The following is a 22,180-nucleotide window of genomic DNA, read 5'->3' on the forward strand; positions in this document are numbered from 1 at the left end:
CATTTGCATTTTGTACAGCCGCCCCCATTTTGGCTCAGATAACTCCAGACCCATATAATTTAGGAATTAACTCTATTTTTATAGTGAAAGAAGAGAATCTAAGGTTTCTTACGCTGCATTGAATATTTATGTAGATCTGTCAGAGATTTTCAATCGGACACTGTGGACCGAGGCTCGAACACAGAAAGATTGTCTTTTACTGCCGGCAGGAGATGTAGCCATTCATGACAGACGCCTGAATTCTGCAGCCCTCTGCCAAGCTATTTATTGAGAGTATATGCAAATTAAAGTGATAACTTAGTAAAACATAGTTTTCTTGATTACAATACCCCACCCCTGGACGTTCGGAGTACCAGCAGCTGTACTGTTAGCAATAAAACATTAGGTCGTCTTTTCCATGAACTGATAAATTTGTAACCTGGCTAATGAGCTCTTCCTGTGAGCGACTTTCAAGTCCTCCTGTGACGAAGGAGTTTCCCAAGTCCTAAATTCTGTCCAAGGCCATCCTAGATGAAGACGACAGTTTAACTGGGCTGTGTCTGTTTCACTCAGATTTACTGTGGCCATCTAAACCTTGAGTGTGGAGCTATTGTTTGGTTGGCCAGCTAAGCATGAAACTTTTAAATATGATAACTTTTTCTTCTGTCTAATCTCTATCAAGTTCTAAAACTCAATATTCTGTGGGTCCTGCAATTTGAGCGAAAGTGATAAAAAAAAACCCTGGCACTGGAGTGGACCCATCGTTGCACATCGTCTGGCAGTGAATGAGTTAACATTTGTCAAAATATTTAATATTTTTACATGACCAGTCTAATTTCATACCCCTTGGTCGCTTAATACTGTTATTTATCCAAAACATGTTTTTGTTAATTATTTATTTTCTAAGGTCTCGCTCTTCAGAGATGATGCAGCTGTGCCCCGGGGCAAAATCTGTCGCTGCTTGATTTGCAACCTTTGTTTTGCCTGTGTGGGAATTTGGCAGGCCGCGCTGTACTGATGGACGTTGTGGGGAGCTTGGCAATTGGACGGCTGAAAAACGACGACATTTTAGGCATGTCAAAACCACTGTTAGCTTTTGTCACTTCAAGTCAAATGGGAGATTTTGGAAATTTTGGAAATCAGGCCACAGGCAAACGGATTTGGCGCAACGCCGACATGTGGGGGTAGGGCGTGTCATCGTTTTTCATTCAGAAAATTATCATGACGACATGCGTGAAAGCTTCTGAATGACTGTTGGAATCGATTCATTGAATGCTCTTATTCTCTCTATTTTATTTTTCCAATCCTAACTGTGAAACACCCTTTTTGTATTTGAATTTGTATTATTTATTTATATATATATGTATTTATTACCTATGTATATTTTATGTATGTATGTATGTATGTATGTATGTATGTATGTATGTATGTATGTATGTATGTATGTATGTATGTATGTATGTATGTATGTATGTATGTATTTATTTATTTATTATATTTGTTTATTTATATTATGTGTGTATGTATGTATGTATGTATTTATTTATTATGGTTTTATATTTTATTTATGTACTTATGTCTATGTTATTTATTTATTTATTTATCTATCCAACCGTCCAGCTTATTCCTCATTAGGGTTTATTTATTGATATTCATTTTTTTCCCCTCTATTCATCAATGCTTATTTATTTATTTATTTTAATGGCACCATACTGTGTGGGCCCCCGCACCGGACTTGCATTGTGCTTGAAAATAAAGCCTTGACAGTGAAACGTGAGAATCGCCTTATAGACAGTGCGAATCAGACAGAGTAACCCAATGCAGTCATCTCAGCGCCTTATCGCTCATTCAAAGGGCGAAATGTCGATGGATGGGACTTCCATCATCATGCCAAAATGCAGTATTCAAATGTTTACTCATATGCGCCCCCGTAAGGCTCCTGGAGGTCATTACAGGGATGAATAAAAGATACAGTACTGTATATCTATTTTTGCCATTTGATTGAAAGTCATTTGCAAAACAAAAAAAAACAAAAAATCAACAACAGGAAACCTGTTCCGAATCGCGTCGTTGATTCGGCGATTGACCTCAATCGTTTTGTAACTGTCCCTAAATGACCAAAGATATCCGGTATCTACAGTCGGTCAGACAGAGATCAAGTGACTTGTTGCGCAACAGGACGTCATGGATGCATTTCGACGTCATTGTATCGTGAAGGTGAACTGAATGTATATTAAATGGTGTCATTATTTGCTGAATAAAATGGTAGCGCACTGAAGGATCATCCATGTGCGTGATTTCCTGGAGCAGCTGAACTATGACGCATTTATTGATTCGCAGACAGTACAAATATTTATTTGACGAACGTGGTCTATTTTGGATCGGATTGATTTCGTTTGCAGAAGCGCCGTTTGCTGAGCAGTTCATATGAGCCACATTGGAATAATGACGAGAGTTGACATTAGCACTTCACGGTGCTCGAATGGCGGTGTCATTAAAGAACGGTCGACCGCTCTTCTATTTTGACTTTTCACTCGGTAGATTTTCCAGAAATTAGCACAATGGGTTCTTTCCCTCTCATCAGCCACCGAAGTTGCCAGCGCGATAAATTTTGTCAACGAGGTCACGCCGAAAACCTGTTAAAATTTAATTCCCAGGCCCGGCGGTGCTACAGTACGCACCTCTCGCTTCCACCTGGCTGCTGATCCCTTGGGAAATGTGGCAAGCAATTGTTAAATTATGTCGTGGGGTCTATCAGAAGCGACAAAGCACAGCCGACACCATTTTTTGTTTCCTAACTGACATCAGAAAAACGTTTTATAGAAGCTAAAATAGCCAAAACGCACAGGCTGATATTTTTAGTCAAATGCAAAACACCATGAAAAACGACTTCAAGTGTCGCAAAACTACTTCAAAATGACCTCGGAAAAGGCGAGTTTCAGAAGGTCCTGCCTCCTTGTTCGTGATGTCACTATTAGTCACACACTGCCTTGCTTCAGAATCAAAACAATGGCTTCAGAGAGTTCAGATTTGGAGAAGATGCTTTCTTGTTACTCATCCAGTTATGAATATAATTCAAATAGTTCTGAAGAGGAAAGCATACATGTTTGCAATCCATTAAAGAAGTACTTGCGTTCAATTCGAGCCGTCAGGACTCCAATGTAGCGTCCCAGAAAATGCACAAGATGGCGCGCAAGCTCTGTTGGAAATGGGCTGATTTGTCTGCTGAGAATTTGTGTCCACTTTTATGGTGTTACCACAATTGGTAGTGTTGGTGCGACACACAACGATTCACCATCGCGTTATTTATGTGTTTTCCTTCAAATTTCGCCATCAACACGGATCAACACGAAGTTTTCAGACCAAACAAAGTACCCAAAATGCATAGTGGGTCGCTTTCTCGGTCAGGGGCGTTTCAAACGTGACATCACGTCAGGCATTGTCACCAACTCAAACACAAGACTTCTGGAATATTCAGCGCGAGTCTTAAAACGTAAAATATAGCTAAATTCGGTGGAATTCAAGTGATTTTCCAAATTATGGACACAACTTGTCCAGAGGTGTCGGTTGTCCTTTAAGGGTATAACCTGGCTGAAAATCTCACGATTCCATTGATGAAAGTTGTGGTCACAAAGTGGCCACAACTGATTTGGAATGACTGAGACACTTTGACACTGTGACATTGTGTACGTGTGTATGTGTGTGTGTGTGTGTGTGTGTGTGTGTGTGTGTGTGTGTGTGTGCTAGCACACACACACACACACAAAAAGGGAAGGACGCCTGACATTGATATTCAGTCATGACAGGAAGGCTAAAGAGGAAACAGGGGCAACCTTAAGGGTTACAGCATCCGTCGGGTCGCATTCATCAAAAATAACTGCACATACAGTCAACGCATAACACGCATACACACGAGAACACACACTGGAAATGCACAGATGCACTGAAGAGATCTTTTAACGTACGTTTTACGTACAAATGCTATTTTCTCCTCCCTTGCCGTCTCCTGTCTATAAATGATTCCTATCCTGTGGGGGCGACTGATGTTATTCACTCCCCCAACCCCACACCTTCTCCCCTGCTGCATGCAGGCTTATTGAGTTAAAGGACAACCGACATCACTGTTTTGTTCGTCTGAATCAACCACCCATCCACTACCATCGGAAGTGAATCCACGTTCTCCGACTCCGACGTTCTTCTCAATCATCAGTCAGGATGTGATGACGGATTGTGACAAGGTGGGAAATTAAGATGGGCTGTCGGAATCATTAGAGACTCCCTGACTGATTGCTAATTACGACTTCACATAGGTTGACTTACATCCAGGAAGCTGGTTTCGTCGCTCTCACGAGTTTGCTCGTAGAACACGTTTTGTCTCTTTGGTGGGGTGTCAATCAATGTCATCTCAGACGGCTTGTGAGAAATGTATTTTGGTATGGAATGACAACCGTGATTTATACCCTGGATGGCCAAAATGAATCATTCTCCTGATAGACAATACTCCTAGCACACTTGTATGAATCAGAGTCGACCACTGTCTGGTTTAATAAACGCTATGAACCAACGTTGTGGTTTTTGGAGGTGCCAAATCAAAGTTAATTTAGAAAAACGTTATCTGGAAAGGTTGGGTTGAAGTTCAAAGTTACTGTCAGAAATGTGACAGTCAGACACTGTGGACATAGACTCGGAACCAGAAAGATTGTCTTTTACTGCCGGCAGGAAACGTAGTCATCCATGTCCTACGTCTTAATTCTGCAGCCTTCTGCCAAGCTATTTATTGAGAGTACATGCAAATTAAAGTGATACAGTGAGACCTCAATTTACAAACGCCTCAACTTACAAACGTCAAATTTATGAAAATTAAACCTTATAATAAGCACTATTTTCATAATACACACCCACCACGGCTGGCGGAGTGATCTTCGGCGGAAGCACACGACCGAACAGCACCAGAGGTTAAGTTACCAACAGTCCTACCGAACAGCACCAGAGGTTAAGTTACCAACAGTCCTCATGGAAGGTGACTCTCCTTCCATAAGCCATCAACGACCATCAAAAAGGTCAATAAAACTTTATTTTACAACACAGTTTATTTCTTTAATTAGTCGTCAAGTAATGCGCCTCTCTTTCCAAACAGCAATTCCCTTCGACCTCCAACGCCATTCCATCAAGCCATAAATGACCATCACAAATGTAAATAAAGTGACTTTATGATACAATGCAGTGTATTTGTTTCATTACAATACAATTGCACATTTATTATACATAGAATAAGGTATGTTGTGTGTAGTTTTAAGGCTTATTTAGTTAAAAAGTATATTTTATGGAAACCCGGGAACGGATTATTCCCATTTTAATGGTTTCCTATGGGAATTTTTTTTTCGAGATAGACACTTTTCGCCTTACACACTCTGTCTGGGAACCAATTAAGTTCGTAAGTTGAGGTCTCACTGTACATTAGTAAAACATAGTTTTCTTGATAAGAATACCACACCTCTTGAGTTCAAAGCACGAACAGCAATAAAACATTGTCTTTTCCATGAACTGATGAATTTGTAACCTGGCTAATGAGCTTTTCCTGTGCAGGATGTTCAAGTCGTAAATAACTTTAGTGATAAAGGAGTATCCCAAGTCCCAGATCTCCGAGATGAAGCTGACAGTTTGCAAGTGTTGACCTGATTGACGCCAGGTTGTCTGTGCTTCAATTGTGTATTCGAGTCACACATGTTGACTAAACATATAACAGCTTGAAACTTTTAACTATGATAACTCCTTATTCTCTATCAGTTACTTTTTGTCCCACAGGGCTCTTGCATGGCTCAAGTATATCTCGTTTCTTATCTGCACTTACTCTGCATGGTTCATCTATTTTTTTCGTCGGTTACGACCTTAGAGTGCCCCCATGAGTGACGTTCTCCTACCGCTTAATGGAAAAATGCTTTGCTCTCTAAAAGCCTCTGCGGACGAAGGAAATGGCAATCCTACTGGCGCTTCAAATATGTCAACAACTGGCAAAATTCTATGTATGACTATTTTCTCCCCCTTGTTGTTCACCATTAAGCTAATCGCGCTACTGGGTCGATTGATGAGGGAATTTATCCGTTTGTGACCCGAAGTGAAGAATATATTTTCTGGAGGAATCGGGAACCTATGGCTCGCGAGCCATATATGGCTCTTTTGATGATTGCATATGGCTCGCCGATAAAACTAAATACAGTAAAGTCTCGTTATATCGATATCGGATATATCGATAGTCCCGGTTATATCGATACTATTTCTATGCACGCACGGAGAAAATTACATGCAAACAGGGTCGGATATATCGATAGTCCCGGTTATATCGATATTTTTTCGGACTCCCTTGAATATCGATATAACGAGACTTTACTGTACATATTCTCGTTTATTCACTGTTCATTTCCTGTTGTGACTGCGGTTGGCGGAAAGCGCAATTTTGATTGGATGACACTGACCTAGGTTGGCGGAAAGCGCGGTTTTGATTGGATGATACTGGCCGTCATGTTGAAACAAGTAAACACTCCTTTAAATGAGCCTGACGAGTACACTTCAGCTTGAATGCACCGGAGGATTCACCTTTGAGGAGAGAAAAGGTTCTGATTCTAATTTGCAATGAAACAATACCATCAATGTAAGAGTCGAATGTCAGCGACATTTTAACAAGCCCCATGTTAACTTTAGCATCAATATATTTCTGCGAGAAGTATATTGCAGATAGCAAGTGTGGAAGCTTATGAGCCGTGTGCAGACTAGCTAGCAGTAACTTCGCCTATGGACCTGCCAAGTTGAATTTCATTCTGATGGTTTGGCTGGATTTTTATCAATCATGACGAATGGAAAACTATTCATGTTAATGCTCAGTGCTATCACAAAGTTATTTTAAATAATACATTCTGATATTTGGTTGAAAAGTGGCTGCGCGTGCGTGTGTGTGTGTGTGTGTGTGCGTGCGTGTGTGAAAAAAAAAAAAAATCTATTTTTTTTCTTTTATGGCTCTGTTAGTCAAAAAGGTTCCCGACCCCTGTTCTACAAGATCATTGAAGTTTATTAAAATCACATTTATGTTTCGGGGGCCGGTTGAGTGGCGCAATATTGCGGGCAAATTGGCTAAATTAGGAGCTAGAATATCGAAACATTTGCATTAAATGTTGGAATTCATAATTACAAAATAACCCCCAAACCATTTTTTTACTGACTCTGGGCATAGCCGAGAGTGGTGAGTTCAAGAAATTGGATGCGGAGTAAACATGACATTAATGTGAAATGATGTCACGGGAAGTGACGATTCTGATTTGCGAGTCTCATCATGTCAGGATGCCCCCCCCTTTGCCTCTTTGCCATGTCCCCCTCATGCATACTAATGCATTCCATTGTTGTCGTCTGTGTAGCGTGATTGTCATTTCATCATTTTCATAGCGTAGAGTCAGTTTCAATACTGTCTTGGAGAATGACAATGAATGAGGTGGAGAATGACAAGGAATGAGGTGGCTTTTATTTAAAAACCTGAAAAAAACATGGCCTAAATCCACTTTTTATCATCTGTCCGAGATGTGCACATGTACACACAAAAATGTAGTGCTCGATGTGATATTTCTGGAGCAATTTGGGTCCCCCAAATGAAATATGATGTGATAGTGTGTGTGTGTGTGTGTGTGTGTGTGTGTGTGTGTGTGTGTTTGGATGAATAGTCTTGTGAGGACCACTAACATATAAAACCATACATAGTGAGGACATTTTTGACAAGTGAGGACCTTTTCACCGGTCCTCACAAGTTGTTCATTCTAAAGGCTTCTCGAGGGTCTATATATGCATCTGTTGAAGTTTCAGAGAGGTTCTCACAAATTCACCCAAAATGATTTTTTGGTGTGTAGTTTCATTTCACTTGGATATACACACTTTTTACTCACTGTGTGTGTTTATTTGTGTGTGTGTGCGTGGTTAATGAGAGGAAAACGTTCATACCACAAAAAGTAAAACGCTATTTTAACCAAATTTACACGGGGGTGAGGACTTTGAATGTATCCATTCAGAAACCTCACTCCTGTTGTTATTTCAGTTTCAAGTCCACTATTTATTTCTTTGTCTTTTTAAAGAAGTTGAAGTGGAAAATGGGCTGACATTTAGTCTTCAAATGGAACACTAGTTCTCTAAACATATCAGCAACGGTGGTCCTCACTCCTTATCTGGAGTTATCTGGACCTCATAAAACCATTGAAACAGGAGTGTGTGTGTGTGTGTGTGTGTGTGTGTGTGTGTGTGTGTGTAGGGGGGGGGGGGGAAGTTTGCTGTATTTGCTGGAACCTGCATTGGCCAGACAATTATCCACTCTGATCATTATCTGTCCCTGTCGGAGAAGTACTGTTGTACTCTGACAGCTCTTTGAAATGCTTCAGGCTCGTGAGAGTGTTGAGTCACTGTAATCGGGAGGGCAAAGGCTTTTCATAATCTTCCGCTAGGGGCTTGTTTAAAATACGTACTCGCATGGGGGGCTCCGACCCACCAGGGGAGTGGCATGGGTATGTGTTTCAATCTTTTCCCCAAAAGAAACGTTCAACAAATATCCGTTTGTTGACTACGAAAGACAAGACATTTCACATTATTGAGCGAGGAACACTTTTACAGCATACAGTTTTATGCTGATGACATAAAAATAGTTGTGATGGAAAAGAAAACTTGAAAAAAAAGAAAAAGTCCTCTCAAAAAACAACCCAAGTGAGATACTGTCAAAATAATTGCGTGGGACTCAGAACGCAAACAATTTGTTTTCGATACAGGCAAACAAATCACAAATTCTGTCGAGCAAATGCTTGCTAATAAGACACCAGCTGTTAAGAAGCCACTGATAAGCAGCAAATCAGAAATTAGAGCTGCCTGGTGGCAGCCCCCCACCTCCCACCCCGCCGTCCCCAAGGCTTGCAGACGTGTATTTTGGCCACTTAGAAGCAATTGTCAAAAGACAGACATTTGCATGATGCACATGCTAATTAACAATAGATGTATTCAGTCGTGAAGCCGGATGGAATAATGGATGCGTTGGTAGTCGGCCATCATATTCCCAAAGAGGCTGCCACGTCACAAGGGAGGTGGCAGCGTAATCTTTTGGGATGGAACAATGGTGGGTGAAAGAATACGAGGCCTCGTGAGAGGGTGCATGAAGGTGTCAACATGACCACCGCAAATAAACAAACAAATAAACACCTGCACCTGTAGTATTTTGTTTTTCTACTACGTTCCTTCCTTTCATCACTTTGCTGCTGTGAAATGTAAATTTCTCCACTGCGAGACGAAGAAAGGTACATCCAATCCAAACAAAGAAACAAACAAATAAATCAACAAATAAAAAAAAAAACAAATAAGTACATAAACAAATAAAAGGAAAGATACAAACAAGTAAATAAAAATACCTACGTACCCATCTACCTACCTACCTACCTACCTACCTACCTACCTACCTACCTATCAAGCTACCTACTTACCTACCGGCCTACCGAGCCAGCTACCTAGCTAGCTACCTATCTACTGAACCCACCTACCCATCTACCCACCTACGCACCTACCCACCTACCTACCTACCCATCGACCAACCTACCAACCAAGCTACCTACCTAGCTAGCTACCGAGCTAGCTAGCTACCTATCTACTGAACCCACCTACCCATCTACCCACCTACGCACCTACTTACCTACCTACCCAGCGACCAACCTACCAACCAAGCTACCTAGCTCAGTATCTAGCTAGCTACTTACCTACCAAATCCACCTACCCATCCACCCACCTACGCACCTATGCACCTACTAAGCTACCTACCTACGGAACCCACCGACCCATCTACCTACCTACCCACCTACCTACCTACCTTCCTAGCTACCTATATAACTATCTACCTAGCTAGTTACCTAGCTAGCTACCTACCTACCTCCCTACCCACCCACCTACCTACTTACCTACTGACCGACCTACCTACCTACCTACCGACCTTATTTACGACTTAAACATCCTGCGCAGGAAGAGCTCAGTAGCCAGGTTACAAATTTATCAGCTCATAGAAAAGATAATGTTTTATTGTTTATTGTTGGGGCTCAGAACGTTCCAGGGGCGTGGTATTATCATCAAGCAAACTATGTTTTATTAGTGTATCACTTTAATTTGCATGTACTCTCAGTAAATAGGTTGGCAAAGGGCCGCAGAATTCAGACGTCTGTCATGAATGACTGTGTTTCCCGCCGGCAGTAGGGACAATCTTTCTGGTTCCGAGTCTTTGTCCACAGTGTCCGACTATCATATCTCTGACAGTTGCATTCGCTGTATGCATACAAGATCAGTATTTAGCAGATTGTTTCATTCCGAGCAGAAAAAGAGACATCAATAATAAAAGCGTTTGTCATGCATCTCTGAACTGAGCCAAGCCATTTTCCCCTCTCATGTCCTCTCCTAATTTGTCTATTCCTTCCATCCGTCGACTGAAAGCATCACACATCAACTCTCTCCTTGTCGGATAATTCCACTTGACTGTAAAATTTCTTTCCTCGTGGACCTAGCCTAGAGCGAGACTTCTCAACGTTTACAGGGAAGAATTTTTGCCAAGGACCTCCCTTATAATCATAACACATAACGAAACTAGCGTGCAGACCTCTAAATGCCAGACTCGATTTTTTTCGTATAGGCCACTCCTTTTCCCCAAGCCATTCAGAAGTTGACTTTCTGGTGTTTTTTTTTTATCATTGTCCTGCTGCAGAAACCGAGTAAAGGTCACAAAGTGACGGCTGGCCATTTCCCCCACAGGATTTCCTGGTAAAGAGCAGAATTCATGGTTTCATAATTCACTGTCACGATCTGGTTGGCGACCAACGGGTGGCGCTGTCGGCCCCGCCTACACCTGCACAGGTGTTGGTCGTTCCAATCAGCGGCAGTTAAAAGGACTCCCGGCGCGACCATTCGTTGTCGGGTCATTGTATGTGTTTGCTTCACCCTGTCAGATTCTGTTCCTGCTGACTTTATTTAATACATTTTGTCAAATACACCCTGCTGCTCCCTCCTGACTGCTTTTTTGGGATCCACCACCATCACCATCTTGCAAACAGTGACTTATTGAGCATCACACTAGCAGGGTACTGAAATTCCACAAAAATATTTCCATTTTCTCATTGCATTCTGACCTATGCAAAAACACTGAATTGACAAGTAGTTTTGAAATCCCTCGAATATATACGTTTAATAATAATAATAATACATTTTATTTCAAGCGCCTTTCAAAACACCCAAGGACACTTTACAATAAAAACAATAGAACACAGCACATAACAATAAAACCATAAGTAAAATGATAAATAATAAAATAGCAGAGAGAATTAGACATTGAAAGCAATTTTAAACAAATGGGTTTTGAGATGAGCCTTGAAAATAGGGAGGGAGTCAATATTACGGATGTTGGGTGGGAGTGAATTCCAGAGTTTGGGAGCAGAGCGGCTGAAAGCTCTGCATCCCATCGTGGTGAGACGGGCAGAGGGCACATAGAGGTGAAGGGAGGATGAGGATCTGAGGGACCGAGAGGGAACAGAGATTTGAAGCAGGTCAGAAAGATAGGGAGGAGCAAGGTTATGGATGGCTTTGAAAGTAAACAGAAGTATTTTGAATTCGATACGATGTTTAACCGGTAGCCAGTGGAGTTGCTGGAGTACAGGGGTGATGTGGTGAAAGGAGGGGGTTTTGGTGATGATCCGGGCTGAAGAATTTTGGACGAGTTGGAGTTTATGGAGAAATTTCTGATTGACACCGAAGAGAAGTGCGTTGCAATAATCGATGCGGGAGGTGACAAGACTGTGGATAAGGATAGCAGCGGAGTGAGGGGTGAGCGAGGGACGGAGACGGTTAATATTACGGAGGTGGAGATAAGCAGACCGAGTAATGTTATTAATATGGGAGTGAAAGGAAAGTGAGCTATCGAGGATGACACCCAGACTCTTGACCTGAGGGGAGGGGGACACGGTAGAACTGTCAATGGTGAGGGAGATTTGGTACCGACAAGAAGAAGTTCAGTTTTTTCACTGTTGAGCTTGAGAAAGTTATGGGAAAGCCAGGATTTAATTTCTGAGAGGCAACATGAGAGGGATGAAGGTGGAAGAGAAGCGTCGGGTTTGCTGGAGAGGTAGAGTTGGGTGTCATCCGCGAAGCAGTGAAAGTGAATGCCAAACTTACGGAAAATATTGCCAAGAGGAAGTAGGTAGATAATAAAGAGAAGTGGCCCCAGGACAGACCCTTGAGGCACACCAGAGGACACCGGAGAGGACCGTGAGGTGAACGAGTTGATTTGGATGAATTGTGCGCGATCAGAGAGATAGGAGTGAAACCAGCGGAGTGGGATGTGGGTGATGCCTAGGGTGGAAAGTCTGTCGAGAAGGATAGGGTGGGAAATGGTGTCAAAAGCTGAGGTCAGGTCGAGAAGAATGAGGATGGAGAGTGAACCGGCATCGGCTGCCATAAAAAGATCATTCGTGATTTTTATGAGAGCCGATTCAGTACTGTGGCGGGGGCGGAAACCAGACTGGAATTGTTCGTAGAGGTTATTGTGAGTGAGGTGTGAGTGAAGCTGGGAAACAACTGTCTTTTCAAGAATTTTGGCGATGAATGGAAGGTGGGAAATTGGACGTAGGTTATTGAAATCGTTTGGGTCTGAGCCAGGTTTTTTCAAGATTGGAGTGACAGCTGCGGTTTTGAGTGGGATAGGAACAATTCCAGTTGATAATGAGGAGTGAATAATAGTAGAAATAAATGGGAGAAGAGAGGGTAGGCAGGACTTGATAAGGATAGTGGGGAGGGGGTCGAGTTGACAGGAGGAGTTCTTGGATTTAGTGATAATGTCTGAGATTATAGAGGGATGGGGGAGTGCAAAAGCGGAAAAAAGTTTGGAAGGAGTAGAAAGGCTGGGAGAAGGGGGGCGGACAGAGGACCCGAGGTGCTGATGGATTTTGTTGATCTTTTCGCTAAAAAACATCAGCAGAGTGTTGCATGTCTCAGAGGAATAAAAGTGTGAGGGGAGAGAGATAGGAGATTGTGTGATTTTGTGATAGAGGGAAAAGAGGGCCCGTGAGTTACCAGAATTTGAATCAATGAGTCCAGAGTAATAAAGCGATTTTGCGCGTGAGATAGAGTCCTTATAAAGGGTAAGGTGAGTTGCATACATGTCCTTGTGGATAGTGAGCCCGGACTTTCTGTAAAGTCTTTCAAGTTGGCGAGTCTTTGTCTTGATGGAGCGGAGATGGGGGGTGAACCAGGGTGCAGGTCGGGTAAATTGAACAGACCGGGACTTTACAGGAGCAAGGGCGTTGAGGGTGTTCGTGAGGTCCGCGTTGTACCGGGAGACAAGTTCATCAGGAGAAGAGTTGTGGTCCAGAGTCAGGGTGGCAATCATCTCAGCAAGGGTGGCAACGTTGATGTCCTTGATGTTGCGATATGTGATGACACGGGGTGGTTTGGGGAGAGAGAGAGTGATGGAAACATTGAATGAAACCAGGAAATGGTCTGTTATAGGGATTTCATCAGCTGTGCAATTCTTAGGGGTAAGGCCAGACATGCAGATGAGGTCCAGGGTGTGGCCTTTTATGTGGGTGGGAAAATCCGAGAATTGGTGCAGACCAAGGCTGTCGAGTGAGGAGGTGAAGTCTTTAGTGAGGGGAAGAGTGGAATTGTCCATGTGGATGTTGAAGTCTCCGAGAATAATTACATTCGGTGACAGGGTGGAGAGGTGTGTGAGGACCTCAGAGAATTCTTTTAGAAAGTCACAATGTGGTTTTGGTGCACGGTATACAGTGGCTATGATGGTGGGTGAGGGTCCAGAAATTTTACACGCAAGACATTCAAAAGATTGGGTTTCCTGGATAGAAACTTGAAGGATTCTCCAGTTCTTGCGGTAAAGTATCGCAAGTCCACCTCCGCGGCCTGAGAGGCGGGGCTTAGCAATGTAAACAAAGCCTGGTGGAGTTGCGCCATTGAGCTCGGAGAAGTCTCCCGCCGTTTGCCAAGTCTCAGTTATACAAAAAAAGTCAAGCTTACGGTCAATAAGAATGTCTTGGATAAGACACCCCTTTCCCGTAAGCGAGCGGACGTTGAGGAGGCCGAAGTTGACGCTGGTGGCGTCCCCACGACGAGGCGCATTAGCCGACCTAGCCAGGCCGGCTAACATACGGTGGTTGATCGTGCGGCTACTCCCTCTGCGCGGCTGGCGGACGGATGACCACAGGGAGGTGATATCCTTGGAGCCATCGAGGTGAAAGCCTCGACGTGATCCGCGGTGGATATACCTCCGTGAAGGGCGACGAGCGATTTCCGGAAACCGGAGAATCGCCGGTGGCACGCTCGTCCATCGGGAGCGGAACTTCAGCAGCTCCGCCGCCGAGTACTGTAGCCGCCCAACAGGTCGATGGAGAAGCGCCATGATATTCACCAGCAACACCCAGAGGGAGGCAGCGGCCAGGTAGCCCTCGACAGCGGGAACAGGTGGGTGGAGATGATAACGCGGCTTCGTCAGTGATCCGGATAAGCGACCGGAATCATGAGATGGATCGATAGCCAACGTTCGTTTGGTGACTGTCTGGTAATTCCAGAGGTTCGTGAACCATAAAAAAGCTAAAAAGAGGTTTAAAAGGCTAAAAGAAGGTAAAAAACAGGTAAAAAACATTACGCGGGAAAGCAGCGGCAGCCAAAGCGCGCCAGCGTCCGCTCGTCCCGGAAGTGACGTGATTTAGTTATTCAAGAGAGTAACAAAATGATTGCAAAATCTCAATTTAGTACGCATAAAATTTTGACTTTTTGGTACACATTTTGACACGGAACATACAAGTCAACACGCACAAATTACTTTTGCGGGCCGTATAAGGTAACGTGGCGGGCCGGAGCTGGTTCCCGGGCCTTGAGTTTGACACCCGCGCCGTACAATGTTCCTTTGTGACCTTCCATAAATGCGCACATAGTTTTTCAGCATTTTTGGCCACAATATTCATCAAGGAGGAGACTATGGTGAGCGCTTGCGCCTTTTCGGCAGCACAAATATCTCAGCACTGTTTTTGATTTTGGGGGATTGTCTGTGCCATTTGATTGTCATCACCGGACAGCTCTGGGGCAATTGTGCTAATTTGCACCTGTAATGGGCAGCATTTTCCCCGCATTAGGGTCTTTCAAAAGCCAATCATTTGAAGAATATCCAATCAGCAAATGTAGCATTTAAATAAAAGCGAAGATCTGCACCCATGATTTTGAGAGCTCCATTTGTATATGTTAAACACGACTGGCCTGTTTTGGCAACATGTGACTGACTGGTGGCTCTCTCGGTAATTACTGAGGGTCGCGCCCCTACTCTGCACTCCTTCCCGTCAACACACCAAATCCCTGCAACATGTGACCCCCAGGTCTGTAATTACAATGTCAATGGCTACCGAGGAGAATAATGTGATAATATATGTGTAAACGTATGCAAATAACATTCCATACATGCAATCATTAACATTGTAGCATATTGAAAATGCAAGTGCAGGATTTCTTTTTGACACCCGGCCCGCAAATTATGAGTTGCTTGAAAAGGCTATTGTTGCACTAATGAAATCAAGGTCAGACAGGAACAATCCCTGAGATTTCAAAATGGGAAGTGGCAGCTTGACTCAAGGCCTTTGGATTTTGTGGCTGCGCGTCAATGACCGAATGAAGGGACTAAACGTGGATGTTTGCCAAGCAATGACAAATCTACGTATCGAGGAATAATAATAAATAAATGGGATGGTAATGGCTCCGGACCTTGAGAGAACAAGGTGAAGCGTGACGTCAGTCATTTATTAGCATTCAATTAAGAGAGCAGAGATTAAAAAAAAGTCAATGTGATAAAACTTCAAGATAAGAAATTATTAGAATGAATAAATAAATAAATAAATAAATAAATAAATAAATAAATAAATACAAATTAACAAACAAACAAGAAAATAAATAAATACATACAAACCATAAATAAATACATAATTAAATAAAAAACAAAGAAACAAGCACACTAATGAATAAATAAATAAGTAAATAAATAAATAAAGAATAAAGAATAAATAAATAAATACATAAATAAACATACAAGCACAAGTAAACAATCAAACAAATGAACTAATAAATAAACGTACAAACAAACAAGAAAACAAATAAGCAAAAAACACACAAAAAACGTGTATAAATAAATAAGATAATAAATAAACAAACAAACTAAGTAATAAATAAATACATAGAAATAAACAAACAAACAAGAAAATAAATAAATAAATATATACATAAAAACCATAAATAAATAAAAAACAAAGAAACAAGCACACCAATAAATAAATAAATAAATAAATACATAAATAAATAAACACACAAGCACAAGTAAACAATCAAACAAATAAACGCACAAACAAACAAGAAAACAAATAAGCAAAAAACACACAAATAAACATGTGTATAAATAAATAAGATAATAAATAAACATAAACAAACTAAGTAATAAATAAATAAACACTGAGAAACCAAGAGGCTAATAAATAAATGAATAAATCAATAAATACAAACAAATAAACACACAAACACAAGTAAACAAACAAATGAATACATAAATACATCAACACACAAATAAACAAGAAAATAAAGAAACATAAAAAACAAATAAACAAACAAATAAATAAATAAACACTGAGGAACCAAGAGGCTAATAAACAAATAAATGAATAAATCAATAAATACAAACAAATAAATACACAAATACAAGTAAACAAACAAATGTATACATAGATACATAAACACACAAATAAATAAACATAAAAAACAAATAAATAAATAAATAAATAAACAATGAGAAACCAAGAGGCTATTAAATACATGAATAAATCAATAAATACAAACAAATAAACAGACAAACACAAGTAAACAAACAAATGAATACATAAATACATAATGAATATATGAATACAAATGAATACATAAATACATAAACACACAAATAAATAAACAAGAAAATAAAGAAGCATAAAAAACAAATAAACAAACAAACAAATAAATAAACAAGAAAATAAAGAAACATAAAAAACAAATGAACAAACAAGGTAATAAACAATTAAATAAATGAATAAATGCATAAACAAGGGGTCGATCATGTTAAAAGTCTGTTTTTAAGATGACAAGATAAAATGTGAGCTCCTAAACTGTCTTGTAGCAAATTTGTGTGTATTTCTGGATTTGGGTAGACATATTCATCAGCGAGCCGTCAAAACAATGTCAACAGCAGCCAAGCGTCGCCGCGCGTGGCTAACTAAAATGGATGACGGCGCTTCCGCCGCCGCTTGTATCTGCAGATCATTGACAACAATTAAGCGGTGAGGAAAAACAAATATGTCCGTCGAGAGGACGAAGAGACGTGTCAAACCATCACGCGGCTTCAAATTACACAACACCCCGTTTTGCTTTCCGTTTGACGCCCGCCACTCATTTGTGACTTTTGACGAAGCGCAACGGTGAGCTAATCTTGAGGAACGGACGATTCCAAAACGGCTAAAATGTGTCGCTGCCTGATGATTGAATAGGAGCGTAGCTTTCAGGATACGTACAACCCACCCACTTTTGTGAATTATTTAGCTCTATGCTGGCAGGATGCGTATCGATTTTAGGAAAAGGTCAGATGTGATATTATAATCTATGTGATTGGGATGGTAATGATGAGTTATTGCCTCTGGTGAGCCTGCTAATGTATCACGTAGGATTTTTTTTTTATTAGCCCTTTCAGAGACAGCGGTGACTACAGTGGACTATTTATCAAGTTGAAGCGCGATATAAATTAAGATGTATTGTATTGTATTGTATTGTACTGCATTGTATTGTATCAGCATAACTAAGCCTATGTTGCCTCAGCAGTCTATTGTACGAACGATTCAAATTGAACCTCACCCCACCATTACAGTTAAGGGAAAGATTTAGCTGTTTTATGAAAATCATTTCTTTTACTCCCCTTTCAAACCATCTATTTTCTTTCGCTAAGATTTTAACCTCATTGACGTCAAATGAGTGGTTGCTAGCTTTTAGGTGCATACGTACTGCCGATTGAGGGCCACTAGTATTATCCCTGCGATGTTGATAGTCTTTTTTTTTTTTTAGAATTATGCTGATGAGGTAATACCAGGGCAAATTGGGCAATCAGGCCAGTTGTCAGTCAGGACAACAGAGGCAATCACTGGAGCCGCAGGGAGTGGTCCTCTGCTCCCCCCCAAACCTGAGAGCAGGGACCAATCATAGCGGAGTCCGGCACCGCGTCCCTCTCACTGTGTTTATCTCTCTCTCTCTCTCTGTCTTTTTCGCTCATTCATTTTCTCTCTCCCTCCCTCTCTCGCTGTATATCTCTCGCTCTATATCTCTCTCTCAACCTTTCTCGTGTTCTCTTTCTTGTTCTCTCTCCTTACCTCCTCCCTCTCTATCTGTTCCTCTCTGTGTCTTTTACACTCTCGTTCTTTCTCTACCTCCCCGTCTCTTTTTGTCTCCCCCTCTCTATCTCTCTCTCTCTCTCGCTCTCTCACCCTCTCTCATTCTCGTTCTCTCGCTCCCTCCCCCTGCCTCCCTCTCTGTCTCACTCTCTGTCTCTGACTCTCTCTCTCTCTCTCTCCCTCTTGTTCTCTCTCATTCTCTCTCTCTCCCCCTCTCTGTCTCTCTTTCTCCTACTCTATCTCTCTCTCGTTCTCTCTCTCTCCTCCCTCTCTCCCTGTCTCTCTCCCCCTCTCTCTCCCTGTCTCTTATTCTCTTTCTTTCCCTGCCACTCTCTGTCTCTTTTTCTCTGTCTACCCTCCCTCTCTATCGCTAAGCCCCTCTCTCTCTCTCCCTGCCCCCCCCGCCCTCGCTACTGCCTCATTCATATTTTTCTGCATCAATCACCAGATGATTACCGACCCAAACTCATGACACGGCGAGCTATTTGTATGCCAGCATGTTAAAGCCCCTTCAACCCAAAAAAACAAACTCTTTTTAATGCTAAACTGTAATGCATTGCCTTTGGCAACCATTAACCACAGCCTACTGTATATCGCCCCCAACCCCCACTCTACACCTTTCAGTGGAATTTCTCATTTTGTGCAAGGTTTTCTTTTAACATTCGAAATAAGAATCTGAAATTAATTCACTTATTTATTCTCCGGCAAGTCTGAAACAATGACAGCATTGATTATGTTCGGCGAGGTAGTGTGGTAGCCTCCTGGCTAGAAATTCAATAAGGCAGAGTTATGAATGTATGAGTGGTCTAGGTACGCATGAGAGGAACACTATTTTTTTTCTGTGTACAACTGCAAAAAAATAATACTCAATGAAGAAAAATGATTAAAAAAAACATTGTGGCATAAATAATCTAACACATTTTACAAACTGAAAATACAGTCAAACCTCAGTTTTCGAACGTCTCGGTTCTCAACCAATTTGTTTTTCCACCAAAAATTGTGGGTATTTAAAAGACAACGACACCATTTTTTTGTTTCCTAACTGACATCAGAAAAACTTTTATAGCCTCTAAAATACCCAAAACACGCAGGTTGATATTTTTAGTAAAATGCAAAACACCAATAAAAATTACTTAAAGTGTGCTAAAACTGCAACAAATTGAGCTGTGAATTGAGGGCTTTCAGAAGGTCCCGCCCCCTTGTTCATGACGTCACGCCAAGACGTCTTGCATTGCTTGTGAATCCAAACAATGGCTTCAGATTCGGTGAATCTGCTTTCTTGTTACACATCCAGTTATGAATATGATTCAAATAGTTCTGAAGAGGAACGCATAAATGTTTGCAATCGATTAAAGGAGTCCTTCCATATCAATTCGAGCCGTCAATGACAGCAATATATCACCCAGAAAATGCAGAAGATGGCGCTCAAGCTCCGTTGGAAATGGGCTAATTTGTCTGGTGGGTATTTGTGTCAGCGAATATCAAATAGTTGTCTTGGTGCAACACACAACGATTCGCCATCGCGTTATTTATGTGTTTTCCTTCTAATTTCGCCATCAACACGGATCAACAAGTTTTCAAACCAAACACGGTTTTCAAACAGGTTTCTGGAACGGATTACGGTCAAAAACCGAGGTTTGACTGTATTGATTTCATTGCCGTGTATAAAAGTCTCTTCTAGGACAGGCTGGCAAGAAGTATTCTTACATTAAAGCTCTGAAAAACTGTTCATTTTGCGTGACACATTTCTTCCTTTCGAGTGTTGCCTCAAAACCATTTGTTTTAAAAGGAACTCTCCATCTTAAAGTCATTTTGCACTTTGCCGTTCTTATCCTGCCCGGTACACAGAACGAGCTTCATTTCATGACTCGTGGAGGAAACGGGGACTTTGTTGATCTTGGCAAAACTCTGGCTTATATCCATGAATGTTTTGTTTTTGGTTTCGGGGAGGATGATAAAGAGGTAGATTGCCGCCACCACACAGACTCCAACAAACACCAGGAAGGCAAACGTCTCCAGGGCCTCCTACGTAAAACAGAAAAGAAAGCGCAGGACAAACGGCGTCATATTTATTTAGTTTTATCGGGGAGCCAGATGCAATCATCAAAAGAGACATATATGGCTCGCGAGCCATAGGTTCCTGACCCCTGCATTATATCATTCCAACTGACACATTTTTGCCCATGTTGAGGGAATTTCATAAGAGCGGCCAAAAAAAAAAAATCACAGGATGCACGGGGCCTGACCCACTTTTCACACGGCATCTATGATGTAACGCTCATCTGCAAAATTCGATGAAAAAAAAGAGAAAAGCAAAACGGTGCCTTTCTCTCCCAGCTGTTATGGGCGATGAGTCATTTCCAAATAGGACGACCTTGCCCCCACACCCTCTGTGCGTAACCCTGTCACCGTATCGTATACAGGCGAGCGAGCGCAGCGGCAACTCATCCGGGCTCGCGTCGACTAGCGTGCAAACAGTGAGCTACAAACCCTTCTGTGTGTGAACGCCAAGAGTCGCCCAAATGGACAGCCCGTAGAATTACAAAGCACACTAAGCCGACCGTCTAGGACAGCACGTCCAGGGCGGGATAGAACTGTCACGTTTTGCAAGGTGGTGGTGATGGTAAATCCCCAAAAAAAGCAGGCAGGAGGTGAGCAGGTAACCTATTTGGTCCTCCACATTATGTTCATAGTGGGCAGTTAAACTATTTGGTTTCTGGGCCAGCACTTAGTCATAATCTGTGGCTGACGGTGTAGTCTGTCGCTGCAGGGGATTAAATGCACGTGAAAGGGGTTTTATAGCTTTGCCGCGTCCCAGTGGAAGCATTACAGAAGGACAGCGAAAAAGAGCGAAGTGTACAACAGATAACAGCGGCATCGCTGCAAATAACCGCACCGGGTTGTTTCGGAGGTTTTTTGCAGTTCGATTACAAGCTCACAACCCGATCATATGGAGGCGCACAGTCGCCGCGAAACGAAAGTTATGGATCATAGTTCACGCAGCGCAATCCTAAGGGACGCATATGCAAATAGCTAAATGGGGTATGACGGCTTATGATTGTGCACTAGTGCCAAATGTTAATTGAGCTTGTTCATACCTCACGCTGTCATTGCGACTTCAACATTTAATTGAGCTTATTGCAAAATGGTCAAATTAAACGCGGCGCAGTTCATCCGTTGAACATCAAAGTCGGCAAGCGCGATGATCCACGGATAGCGGATGGGGCAACCGGAATCCGCGTTCTGTACACATGGAGTTAATGAAAAGGTTTCTTCAGCCGTCATCTGTACTTCTTTGAAGGTGTCGGACGTTTCGCTCCTCATCCGAATTCGTGAATGGCAGCAAATGAGTTAAATGAGAGTGATGCATATTGAGGAAAGAGTGTGTTCACTGGTCTTAGTAGAGAGTGTTGTTTAGGCGCTTGTGTTATGAGTCAAAGGATGACAGGCTGCAACATCTGACATGCAGGCTAAATTTAGGTTCGGCGCGTGCAACTGAGGATAAAAGCAGCCATTATTTGATTTTGATTTGGCACAACTTTCACTCTGACTGAGAATAAGACACAACAGATTTCTACTGGTAGTCATGAGTTGCATTGTGATGCCTCACAAATTCATTCCACTCAAACAACAACAACAAGCAAACATTAAAATGAAGGCACCCGGGATGATTAGACTGCTTTCCTTCCTAATATACAGTAATCAGGCGGTGT

At 41.9% G+C, this 22,180-nt stretch overlaps 1 protein-coding gene across 3 annotated transcripts in view; it reads right to left on the reverse strand.

Moving 5' to 3' along the window:
• The window catches only part of slc2a9l2 (solute carrier family 2 member 9, like 2), a 71,127-nt gene that overhangs the window by 18,952 nt on the left and 29,995 nt on the right, over positions 1 to 22,180 (reverse strand). The window contains exon 14 of one of the 3 annotated variants that reach the window (XM_089009575.1): positions 10,221 to 10,299. The exons of 1 other annotated variant lie outside the window; for it this stretch is intronic. In XM_089009575.1, the coding sequence (XP_088865701.1) occupies positions 10,276 to 10,299 (24 nt within the window). In that variant the 3' untranslated portion in view covers positions 10,221 to 10,275. Of the gene's footprint in view, positions 1 to 10,220; positions 10,300 to 19,154; positions 20,493 to 22,180 lie in introns of those variants that run through there. One more of the 3 variants, XM_089009574.1, reaches the window with a different exon arrangement.

This window comes from Hippocampus bargibanti, linkage group LG12, assembly GCF_051943395.1.
Source record: "Hippocampus bargibanti isolate YZ-2025 linkage group LG12, ASM5194339v1, whole genome shotgun sequence".
In the NCBI taxonomy this organism is placed as follows: Eukaryota; Metazoa; Chordata; class Actinopteri; order Syngnathiformes; family Syngnathidae; genus Hippocampus; species Hippocampus bargibanti.